The sequence below is a fragment of the Rousettus aegyptiacus genome, unplaced genomic scaffold, assembly GCF_014176215.1.
Source record: "Rousettus aegyptiacus isolate mRouAeg1 unplaced genomic scaffold, mRouAeg1.p scaffold_m13_p_13, whole genome shotgun sequence".
NCBI classification, from domain to species: Eukaryota; Metazoa; Chordata; class Mammalia; order Chiroptera; family Pteropodidae; genus Rousettus; species Rousettus aegyptiacus.
The window spans coordinates 5632213-5645584 of record NW_023416288.1 but is presented as its reverse complement, the minus strand read 5'-3'; the positions used below and the strand labels follow the sequence as shown (position 1 = coordinate 5645584).

The 13372-nt window shown below is 36.1% G+C and overlaps 1 protein-coding gene across 7 annotated transcripts in view; it reads left to right on the top strand.

Annotated features, from left to right (window-relative positions):
* The window catches only part of MAGI2 (membrane associated guanylate kinase, WW and PDZ domain containing 2), a 1221159-nt gene that overhangs the window by 1049878 nt on the left and 157909 nt on the right, over window positions 1-13372 (top strand). For all 7 annotated transcript variants that reach the window (XM_036231069.1, XM_036231070.1, XM_036231071.1 and 4 more), the window contains one exon: window positions 7706-7737. In XM_036231069.1, coding sequence (XP_036086962.1) covers window positions 7706-7737 — 32 coding nt within the window. The remainder of the gene's footprint in view (window positions 1-7705; window positions 7738-13372) is intronic.

Sequence of the window (13372 nt, the reverse complement as noted above, 5' to 3'; positions counted from 1 at the left end):
TGATTTCTGCCTCTGTCATAGCAATTAAACTGCTTCCACTGAGGCCACTAGTGACCCTCCTGTTAGACAAACCACTTAAAGCCTTGTTTTATGAATATTTCCCTTTACTTGGCTCTCTGTTACTTCTCAGACATTTTCTTCATTCTACTGCACACCCTAAGGAGTTCTTTTTTCATGCTACACAACTTTGTTATATTATTTTACATTTAACCTGACACATTATACTGAGTACCTCTACTGAGTACAGACAGTAAACCCAACTACTACATGATTGAACCTAATTCGCTTTGGTTCAAACTTCAAGATGTAGTTCAAACTATATTTGAACCTAGACTCCCAAAGGCACCTCAAACTCATTTTTCCCATAACCTAACTTGCTAGACTCCACTCGAGGAAACCTCTTTTCTGCATTTCTCACTTCAGCTAATGACACTATCATTCATCCAGGTTCCAAGACAGAAGTCATCATAGATTTCATCATTTCCATTATACCACTTCTCCACCCCCAGCAAATCACCATGCTTCATCAGTTTTCCTAAGTTTCCTGTGACTCTGTCTCTTCCTTTCTACTTTGCTCACCCTTCACTACTACTATCCATTCATTTAAATGTATCTACTAAAGTATCTACTATGTGTCAGCATTGTGCTAAGTACTGGAACTACCTTGTAAGCAAATAGAAAAGATCCCTCTCCTAATGGAATTTGTGTTCTATTGAAGAGTTGGGCATTAAACTAATAATTTTACAAATATAATAAAATAAATGTGATTTCATACATATGCAAATAGTGCTAGTGCCGTGCAAAGCAAAAATATAGGATGTAATGAAAAATTATAATAGAGAACTTTAAAATGAAAGATCAGGTACCTCTTCCTTGAGGAGTGATATTTCAGTAGATATACAGAGGAGTCAGAGATAGCTGTGTGAAGCATGAGGAGGGGGCGGGGCAAATAAAAGAGCATGTGCAAAGGCCCTGTAATTAGAAAAGCCTGATTTAGTCAGGGAACTTCAATGGGTGAAGGGGAGTGAACCATGAGGTGTCTGGGGAGTGAGTAATTGGAAGGAAACAATTTATGTAGAGACTTGTAGGATTTGTGTTTTATCCTAATGCAGTGGGAATTCAGTGAAGGATTTTAAGTATGATCAGATTCTGTGACATCAGAAAATTTGTTGTCGTTTCTGCTCAGGCAAGAAATGATGGTGGGTCTGGATTACAGTGTACCTATGGAAATGGAGAGAAGTGAATTTGAAATAGATTTTGGTGGTAGAATAGACAGAATTTGGTAATAAGAAAGTGAGAGAGAAGGGGGATGTTAAGAATGACTTTCAGGTTCCTGTTCTTAAAACCTTGGAGAAGCAAGTGAAATTTACCAAAATAACACAGAAAATTTGGAAGGAAAGATCAAAGGTTCCACTTTTGCTGTGTTGAATTTATGGTGCTTGTAAGACACTCACAACTCAATAACTATTTATTTAATGTTGCCGTAAAGTACCAAAACAGACATCTAATCTGGCTTAAAATACTTAAAATTGTTTCTAGATTTTTTTCTCAAAAGAAACAAATACTTCATCATTCATTATTATACATTCATCATTGTAAAATATATACATATCACTCTCAGAATTGGAATTTTCTATTTGCAAATATTTATATCCTTCCACATTTTCTTTGCCAACTTTTACAGCATGCCGTAAACATACAGAGCAGTTTCTCTCTACATAGCTCTCGATCTTGTTCCGAATATAAAGAAAAGGCTCTTTTTTGGTTGTTACTATTTTCTGCAAACCTCACTTCGCTCTGAATTTTAGCTTTCTGACACAATTCTGCCCCTTCCGGCCCATTCTGTTGTTCCTGTTCAATTTATCCATGTGTCCTGTTTTATTTAGAACATACCTTTTAGGCAGCTGAGTTTATCAGAAGACAACATGGGCAGGTTTATGCTTTCTAGGTACTCATTGGGATTACTTGGAAAGATCAGATTGTTCTGTCCATAAGGGGAAAAGCCAAAGGGAAAATAGACATTTGAAAGAACTTTATCATGTTTACAAGAAAAACACTTTTATTTAAAAGATGCAGAAAAGATCATTGCTAAAGCTTTGCAGAGAAAGCCTCAGTTCACCTTATAAAAACCGATTCTTTAGATAAGAGATGGCAGCAAATTTGAAATCTTCTCTTCAAATTGACTGTTTTACTTGGCTGGAACATGGCGGTGTGAACTTTGGGTACCAGCAGTGTATCTTCCATGCTTGCCAAATGGAAGGCGTCTCATGGCCTGGGTCAGTTTCATTAAGAAGACTTGCCCTTTTACCGACTTCAAATAGCTTAAACAAATTATCTAAAGGAACTGCAGGGTTTAGCCCATTTAATGAATTTTAATAAGAAATACATGAATCAGTTAAAACACACACACACACACACACACACACACAGAAAAAAACGAATAACATTGAACTAGTTTTAATGGAAATTAGCTCATTACCCTGCTGGCTTACATTTACCAAAGGCTGAATTTTTTATGGAAAATTTGCCAGACTGCAGAAAAATGGGAGGATCTTTAAATTAAAGATTAACTGCAATCGTGATATTTTTTTCTTTCAAATTAGCCCTAACTGCAGATTCTAAAAACCTTGGGATTTTTTTTCCCTTAGGGAAACTTTAAAAAAAAAAACAATTTCCTTTATTAGAAGAGATTCTCACAGTCCCTGAGATATTGCTTACAATCCTTTATAAAAAAAGATAACTTAACAGGTGGAAGCATCTGCGTGGGTGTCCAGACCAGTGTCCTGTCCTCCAGCAAGACGCCACAGGGACTATGAAAAAAATTCTCTTTTTCACTTCCTCTTATTATCTCTCACACTCATGCAACATGCACATACTTTTATTCTCCTTCTTTTTCCTTTTTATTTATTGTTTTATTTTTTTAAAACTGTGGTAAAATATACATAACATAAAATTTGCCATATTAACCGTATTTCGGCATACAGTTTGGTAGTGTTAAGTACGTTAACGTTATTGTCTCTTCCTTTTTTAAAAATTAAATGGAGCACACAGCTTTTAATAACCCAGGGCATAAAAATCTTCAGTGAAATAGGTCTTTATTTCCAAGTTATTCCTACTCCTTTTCTCTTGCTCAAAGAGAAAGAGAAAGTGAGTGTTTCTCCTGCATCTCTATCATTTTTGTAACTGTGAATCCCCTATAAAATACATGAAACTGTAATGATTATCTTCAAAACCAGTCATATGTTGTAGCAAATACTTCAATTGAAGAAGAAACCACTTCACATTCTGCAAATAGTATTTCAATATACCAAATGGAGTAGAAAGGCATATTGAAAGACTTAGTTCTGTTTGGGGAAATTCCTTGAAATCTCGAAAAATTGTCTTGGTATTATTTCAAATTGAAGATATCACAATGGGACTCTGGTTAAATTGTTCTTCATTGTATTTTGATACTTTATTCAAATTGGGGTGATTTTAAGAAAGTTCATCAACCTGTTGCCCTATGAAAGTAAAAAATTTTTTTAAAAAAATGCTGTTATCAAACAAATGCACATTAGAAAGCAGCTCTCTTCACAGCCTCTGTATAAATATATTGATACTTTCATTTTGGGTATCATGTGTCAGAAGTAAGTTCTGAAAAGAGACATTCTGTGGAACATTTCTCTTGGGATAAGGCAATGGTACCAAATAGTCATCATGCAACTTAAAAATAGTCCTTTGTGACACTGTTAGCCACCCAGAGCTCTGTATCACATTAGGTGAGACCTTAGTCAAGGCTGCTGATAAATAGGCAATGAGCATAATCCAGTGATGTGCATAGCAAAGGGAATATCTTTAGTTTTCTCTAAAGATTCCTGACAATCAAACATTGCAGAGGCTATAAGAAAAGGGCATATTAAATATGTTCTGGGGTTTTTACTGAATTGAATGGATATTACCTGCAGTAGATGTTACTATTGTGTGTATTTTTTTAAGTGGTTGCCTGGGACATATAAAATGTTACCTATATGAGGTGATCAGATTTAGCAAGTAAAAATACAAAATTTCCAGTTAAATTAATTTTGTGTAAACGACAAATGTAAGTACCTCCTATGTAATAAATGTTTCATACAGTATACAGGACATAGTTATACTAAAAAATTATTCATTATTTATCTGAAATTTAAATTTAACTGGGTGTATGATAGTTTATCTGGCCACCATATTTCTATAGTTTATTAAAGATTATAATTAGTTGACACGTAGAGTTTAAATTTCAACATGAAGTCAATGCTGTCTTCTCTCCCCTTCCATTTTTGCGTACGAGAATTTCTTATCTAAGCTATTTGCACTATGTTTCTGTTTCTCTGCACATTTCACTGTGCTTTTAGGTGCAGAATTTAAAATATATTTTAGTTTTACTTCCAGTTTTAGAAAAGATCGAGTTTAGAGATCTAATTCAGTTTTGCGTTTTTTATTAAATGCATCTGAATTTTTTTATTAGCTGCATCTAAATATTTCCATTTTATTTTTTCCTTTTATGTTCCTGATGTTTTGCTTAGCTTATAACTGTACTTTACGGTCTTCAACTTTTGTTGTCTGAAGAGTTAGGATTAATTAATATGTTTGCATTTGTATACATGCACACACTAATAAAAGAAGTGCTGGCTTGCTAATGGGTCATTACAAAGAAATTTTAATCCCATAAGGGAATTATATCATACCACTTTCTATAGAAGTAGGAGAAATAAAGGCCAAAAATAAACTAAAACATAAAGGAACTATTACTATTATTTTTAGAAAAAAGTTCTTTTTCTATGAACTTGGTTTTATAAAGAGGACCATCAGCTCAGAAAGGCTTAAGAAAAAGACACCTGTATCCCTGTTCCTATCTCCCGATGAAGATGGGTGGTGAGAAGCCCAAAAGTGATGGTCTCGCCGAATCAAGCCTATCTTGCTTCTGTAATCTATCTCCAACCAGAATGATTTCAGGAAAAGAAGAACTACAGAAATAAGAACTTAAAAGGTTTTAATTTTGTTTGGGGGTTTTTAAATGTTAATTGGAATATACTAGGTTTCCTAGGGGAGCCAACCCAACACAAATTATTGCATACTTATAATATATAATAGTTTGACCCACACTATTACAGTATTTCTGTAACTCTTCCAGTGAAGTTGAGCAGAAAATCAGAGTTTAATCATGTAGAAAACTTGACCTTCTGGCTTAATCGGGCCAAACTGAGTATATCTAAAATAGATGTTTTCTATTCATCTTAATCTAAATGTTTATAGCATGATTGATAATTTGCCAAGAAACACTAAAGGCCACATATGTTATTTATATGTAAAGAAATCTATTCTGATACTATTTCCTACTACCTAAAATTACTTGCTCGGCAGCAAGCAGCTTTTTTTTGACAATGACTCAGAAAGAGCAACTATTGCTTCGGAGACTGAAGCCTCTGCAGCAGAACTCGGCATTAAAAATATTCCAGAAATTGACATAATGGGAACAGTGAAGAAGTGCTGGCTTGCTAATGGTCTGAGGTTAGACCGAATGAAACAACCATAAAATAATGGGAAGCCAAAGTGCGTATGATAAAAAGTGGTCAAATTAAACAAACATCTTTCTCTCCTTGTCTGATTTTGACCAGTGTCTCTCTTAGCTCATTTTAGTTCTGCACCACGACTGCTGAGAAATCAGAAGATTACACATGTTCCGTAGGAGGAATAGTCATCTTTTAAGATAATATTCCATGTGGAGATGAGAGCTCCATAATAGAGAAACCATTTTCAGTACAACTGTATCAAAGTCTAAGGAACTCCTGGCAAATGTTAAATAGTAAACACTCAAAATCTGTTTGGGCACTCCAGGAAGGTGACAACAGAAAGAAAGTAGAGGATATAATTGAATGTTTTGGCATTATGAGAATGTATAAATGACACCTTTTCTTGAAGTGTTGCTGGCAATTCCATAAAACAGCAAATAAATTGTATCTTTCACAGAAAATGATAGTTAATTGGCCAATTAGGTTACAAATTTGTTTACTTTATAATTAGTGGTCGAATTGATTTCATTGTCATTTTATAAAATGAGTCAAAAGAGTTTAATGTATATATTTATCTACAATTTTTACTCTGAACTATTTCCAAAAAGGATATCATTAAATCTTTATAAATAAATTAATCAGCCCATACAGTGAACAGAATTTTTTTCATTAGTTGTAAAGAGATGTAAGAATGTACAGAGCATGTGAGAAAAAAGTGGGCTAATTCCACTAATCTCCTTAGGTAAGATGGTTATTACACTTGAGTTTTAAATGTAACTGAGTTGCAAGAAAAGCTGAGAAACATGGTAGATTATATATTTTCACTCTTCTCATAAAATGAAGCATTACTTCTTCGCAACGGTGCACTGCAATGCAATTATTGTTTATGCCATGCCTGAGTTGGATAGTTTAAGCATCTAGATAATGGTGTGTCCAGATTTCTGTAGATATTTCCTATAAATGGGTTATAATTTTCAAATATTCTCAACTTATACCATTCCCAGTTTTAAAGGTAATAAATGTACTATGTGATATATTTTCAATATTTCATTTTTATTGAGTGTTTTATCAGATACCACCTAACATTACAATGAGTAAAATTGTTTAAAGAGGGAAGATACAATATGAAAAAAAAAGTAATTTGTTTTGTATACTGGATTATGTTTTGGCTCACTAGGGCCAATATATGACAGTTCACCACCACCACCACCACTATCCGTTATTTTTAAGTTTGTTTTTATTACTATTTCTAAAAATTGATACCATATGATAAAATAATAATAAAGGGCAAAAAAGGGAATTGATCTGTTATTTACTTTTAATTACCTTAATAGTCACTTTAATCACAGAGTCAGTCCAATTGTCATATTATTTGTTATAATAGAAAGGACTCAATAAGTTGGAAAAAACATGTCTTTGATGATACATGATTCATTCAATTAACGAACATTTTGAGCTACTTCTTTATGCAAAACATTGTGCTAACGCTGATAATTAAATAAATATCTGCTCTAGAGAACATCTCAGTGGGAGAATATTCCCATAAAAGTTAGACTAGAATCTGATTCATAATATAGGTACATACATTATTTTTAAATGTAAGACTAATGAAGATTTGTTGAATGATTTTTAACTACATAAAGCAGATACATAAAGCAGAATTACTTCTTATGGAATTGAATTCTTATATAAATACTAAGCAAAGATATTTACCTTTAAAAATGTAAACCTTTAAAAATCTAAATTCTATTTATAGTCTTTTTACCCCTCTCCCGCCCTTTCCCCCTCCCCTCCTTTTTCTCCTCCTCCTCCCCATCCTCTTCCCCTCTCCCTATCCTCTCTTATTTTCCAACTAAGGCTGTGCCACAGAAATTCCTAAGGATGACTCGATTTTAGTTCTTGTAAAGCGGCTGACCATTAGACACACAGTTACTCACCTGTGGCTCGGAATCCTCAGCTACCAAATAAGAAAATGTTCTTAGAATCATTAATATTATTCCAATGAAATTATTTGGGATCTTTGAAGAAAACTATAAAGCCAGGCAGAAATTTTTGCAGTTATTATTGTTTGCTATTAGCTAATTTAAAGTGACTCACAATTATTTTTATATAATATGATTATAAATGGCGGGGGGGGGTACATTTTCAAAGTTCAAATATTGTTTTCTTTATTACAGGTTTCTTTTCTCCATGGAAAACTCCAAAACCTGTAAGTTGGAATTCTTCTTCTTATTACTTTATTTCTAGTTATTATTGCAATCCCACTAAGCAAGAGTTGAACTGAATGACCTCAAATCTGTTCCATCTTTGAGATAACATAATGTTAAAACAACACATCCTCTGTGTCCCTTTGTCTTGAATTCATCTTACTTTGTTATAAAGGCAAGACTGATTTTTAATACACTTACAAAATATGCATTAACAATATTCAGGATGGTGTACTGAAAATGCTTTGGAAATCTTTTTTCTCTCCTGTCAGAAATACTATAGGTTTTATAACAAACCTTTTTAAACTGCAGGAATTTATGAAAACCAGTTAATGACCCTTTGAGGACTGTGTCTTAATACACTGAAAAACTGCCTGGGGAAGGCACAGAAAGAAACAGCGAGCAAGTAAACTTTTGAGACAGCAGGCACCTGGACGGAAAGCCATGCTTCCAGGGGGTTCACGGAAACCAAAAGATATCCAAAATCTGAGCTGGCATCAGAAGGAGCCTCCCATTGTTCCTCTTTTTTTTATTATCTCAGAAGAATGAATTACCCAAGCTGCCCATGAAAGCCTCAATGAATAAGGAGACTCTTTTTGATATTTTTACTTAAGAGCTTAGAATTTAAATTTATAACATGGAATTTTTAGAAGCAAAGCAATTACAGGCCCAGAGGCCTCGATCTGTGATTAAATCTGATCCATAATAAATTTAGCTCTGTATATATTTCTGTATTTATATTTACATTTAATGTTTATAGAAGTAAATATATATGTGTGTGTAAAAATATGTGTGTATATTTACAAATATACATATATGCATATATATATGTACACACACACACACACACTTTTTTTTTTCCCACCAAACCCGACAATCACTCAAAGCAATGCTTCTGAATCTTCTTCAGCTACTGGTGACCTCTGCCATCACCTAACCTCTCTGGATTTAGTTCCTTTATGAAGCATCCTGTAATTTTGATGCCCATGTGGGAGGCTGATGGACTTTAATAATCTTCTTGTGAGGCAAAGCAAGGAGCGATCTTTATTTGCAATTAGATTGAAACTAGTAGTTGCCCAAGTCCCAAGAGCTGGGACTAGTTTTCCCAGATCCCATTTTATATGTGTTACAAGAGACTACCCTGACTGGAATGTGAAAAACCCATGACTAAAAGGGAGCTGTAACAAAGTGATTCAAGTCCAAAAAAACTCAAGGAATCACATCTTCCACCTACTTCTTTCCCCCCCCCCCCCCCTTTGACGGGAAGCAGTTCAGATGAAAGTGCCCCTAGTCTGGCCAGTGAGTAGGAAATTCTTGGGTTAATTTTATGCTTTTCTTATTTCTTTTACTGAGGGAATCTTCAACAGCTTGATTTTCTCATTTTAGAAATGGAGATAATATAATTTTGCATACATACTTTTCAAGTATAATAATGGTCTTAGTTAAAGAACATGCCTCAAAAATGGTTAGAAGATGTGTAAATGAGGTATTGTTGAGCTCCATAATATACCTGAACTCCAGGTTTCTCTCAAAGAGATGAGGAAACCAGGAGCTGGAGATGAGGAAGTGATGGTGTCAGAGCTGAGAACCTTCTCGCCAAGCATGTCCTCATTTAGAATTTGGCTCATCTGGTCCACAGAGAATATTGGATGAGAAAACCAGACTGTTTGGACTTAGTAAACCATTTAGTGATGATCTGATTTTGAAAAGAGATATTTAAAAGATGTTTAAAGTGAAATTTTTTATCTTGGCCAAAATCTAAATAATTCCTTTCTTTCACCACCCAAGTGAAATCTCTTCTCTGTGGTTATACACACCTTTATCTAATTTAACAAGAACCTTTCAACCTCATCATGGTGCTACAATTATGCAATTTAGTGATTTCCTTATATGTACCACATTTACACAAATTATGCCATTTGGCGTAATTACAGCATTTGCTGTCATTAAAGTAATTACATCCATAGTCAATAATTCCAAAAAAGGTTTTATAGAACTCAATTTACCATTAATCCTGAACCCATATGCCCCTGTAAAAGCTAAAGATTGAACTTCCAGGTGGTAGGCTGAGCGAAGATAGGTAACTGTTGATTTAATGTCCTCCATGTAGCTATCAGAAACTCTTCAGACTAAGGATTGAAATAAGAGGCAATTTAGGGTACAGGCTCTGAAGGCATACTGTCTGGGTTTTAAATCTGCTTCTAGATCTGTGACCTTCAACTAGCTGCTTAAGCTTGCAGTAGCTCAAGTTCTACATCTGTGAAACGGGGACAATGATAATACCCCTCTCAATGGTTATTGTGAAGAGTCTATGATCCATGTGATGTGCTTAAAACTGTGTCTCTACATGTTGAGCTCAAAAATATAAACTGTCATTTTAGAAAGCAAACCCATGTATAAACACTTAAATAATTAATCACTCTATGAAATGAACATAGTTTGCTAAACCATTCAGTTAAACAAATATATAAATACATGCCCACAGCATATGGATTTATGCACTGTCCCCTCTCAGAAGAACTGATGACATCCTCAGTCAGGATAAGGAAATGTTATCCTGGGTGAGACCTCTACTCCTCCCGGCCCCATGTCACTTCCTGAGCCTCTTCTGTCCTACTGATCCACATTCTAAGCTAATCCATGTCAAGATTGTCACTTCCCATTTAACAAGTAATACATTAATTGTAGTGAGTTATTATCTCCATCTGGAAAGGGTCCAAGTTCATTCTTCAAGTACAGAATCAAGCCAAATACCTCCATCTCCTAGTCCTGCCCTAAAAATAGTGAGTTGATGTGTTTACACTACTCCATCTTCTATAGATTGGAGTATTTCATGGGGCTGAGGGAAGACTTGCCTTATTCACAAGCCATGTAATCCCAGTTTGCACCTTCAAATCAGAAGATGGGGTTTAAAAAATTAACTGTTTATGTTAATTTACTATTTGACGCCCTGTTGTGGACTGTATGTCCACTCTGTCCACTGATACTTAAGTAATTTTCCGTTCATATAGTCATGCATTCATTAATTCACCAAGGCCAAGAGAGATGCAAGCCTTCTCCCAGATATAGAAAATGTCTTTGTTTCCACTTTCCTTACTCTAGTAAGATGTTTATAAATATTGGCCTAGGTATGGACACCGCTAGGGACTGGATGAGGCCCAATCAGACAACTTGTTGAGAGGTAAATGCCTGGCAGATACTACAACTCTAAACGGGTCACAGCCAGCAAGACACTAGGTGGAGCAAGTGAGGCCCTGGACATTGGCACAGGGACAGGATCAGAATCTAGGTGGTTCACGAAGGCTGAGAGGAAAAAGTAAACAGAGTTCCAGATGGAAAGCAAAATTCCAGAGACCAGGCTGTCTAAGAAAGAAAGGAGAGTCAACAGAGGGCTCATTTCAAAAGGTGCAGTCAGATCAGCTCCCCAGCCCAGTGAGCAGTGGGTAACCTCTTCCCACAGGACAGTGGCTGCTCCCTGATCTTATGGGAGGGAGCTTACAAATAACTCAATTTAGGGTATAGTGGAGTGGGACTCTGAGTCTAGTGTCTCAGTAATTTCATGGGCACAGTGATTTTCTGCTCTAGAGTCCTTTAAGAAACCCTGACAAAATGACTCAAGGGTTGATGAATGTCACAGTAAGATACTGTGAATGTTTTACTAAGCATGAACTGGACTCTTGACTAATTCCTCCATCCCTTTGCGAACAAAATTGTAGAATTTGTCAATCTGCCACAGAAATGTTCCCAAACAGTGCCAAAAGCATTATTTGTTCAGTAGTTTTAAGAATTTTTTAAAAAATAAAAAAATGCTAGTACTTCACCTGACGCGTGTTTGCTCCAATGACTGTACGTGAACAACACATGTACCAGCAAGGCCTTTGTGGGTTCTGGATAACCCTCAGTGGAAGATGGGAGAGAGAACAAGGCATTCGCGGAAGCCCTATGATGACAAATGTGACACATAGCTACTCAGACCATGTTTCTAATTTATGTACTTTTTAGAATTGAGTATCTTATGTTTGGAAATAGAAGGGGGAAAGTCACAGCCAGAATGCTTCCCCATGGTGCCTAAAGCCAAAGCGAAAAACAAAAAAAAGAACATGCCTCTAGCCACAGCTGTGGCCCTTCCCATCATAGCCAAGAATGGATGGCCAAAGGAACCCAGAGGGCTTCCTAGATAAAATTTGCTATCAAATTAATTATGAAGTGCATATCTAAAGATTTTTAATAAATGGAAGCAAAAGGCCCACTGAGCAGAAAATTAACTAAAACTCTAAGCAAATTTACCAATTATTCCCCTCAATGTATTATTATGCAAACAAGCGTTTCTTTATCTATGATTGTGACCCAGGGTCTGCTGCTGACAGCTGCTGGGCCTTTTTGTATTCCTACAGATTATGTTCAATATTAGGGAATAGAACTCATCTAGGGGTTTTCATCTTTGTTAGCTATAGAACCTTTGTTCAGATGAAATCTTGGTCAGTAGCATATACAAAAAAAAACACAAATGAACATGAAGCCAGTCATCTTAGTCCCTCCAGACTGCCACAACAAAATATTATAAACTGGGTGGCTTATATGCAACAGAAATTTATTTCTCACAGTTCTGGAGGCTGTGAAGTCCAAGATTAAGGCACCATCAGATTCAGTGTCTGATGAGAGCCCGCTCCTCTATGGCCATTTTTTATCTGTAATCTGACCTGGCAGAAGAAACTAGGGAGTTCTCTGGGGTCTCCTTTATAAGAACATTCATTTCATTCATGAGGGCTCCCCGCCTCACGGCCCAATCACTTACAAAGTCCCCATCTCTTAGTACCATCACTTTGGGTGTTAGGAATTTGGGGGAGGACATAAACATTTAGACCATTTCTTTCCTTATTTGCCGGCTCACCCAACCCCTGCCACAGTCCAAGGCAGGTGAGGAGGTCACAGGGAACTTTGCATTACACAGTGACTTGTACAGCACGTGGCACCTCACATCCCCTCCAGCTTTACAGTATTTATCATTGACACATGAGAGCTGGCACCAAAGCTCTGACCAAAATATAGCCTGTGTGAAAGCAAAAACAGGACAGTGCAATAGAGGACAGAAAGTTATAATTCTGCCAAGCTCAAAATAGTTTGTATCAGACTGTTTTTAGAAAAAAAAAAAGTGACCATATTTTATTGATGTTTCTATTGGTTCACTAAATTAACATTTTCTGAGTATTTATTATGTGTTGGCAATACAGCAATGAGTAAAACTGCATCCCCTGCAGCCTCTGTCCCCAACATGATCTGTTTGAAGAGGCAGAGGTAGGCTTGTAATTATAGTGGGTGAGATAGGTGATGAGAGGGGCAGGTAGTGGGGACTGTGGGTCCACCGAGGAGGGACATGTGAACAGATCAGGAATGGTCAGCAAAAGCCTTCTAGAGGAGGAGACATCTCTTCTGAATCTAGTAGTCAGGTAAAATCAGAAAGAAGATAGAAGAATGGGTAGACTTTGCAGATAGAAGAACAAATTAAGAAAGTATGCAATGGTTCTGAGGCAGGAGAGAACCTGGTGGATCCTAGGGAATGAAAGAAGAAACCATCAGTGGTTAAAAGAAAGATGAGCAGAGCCTGGGTCGTGAGGGGCCACCTATGTCCCAGGAGGG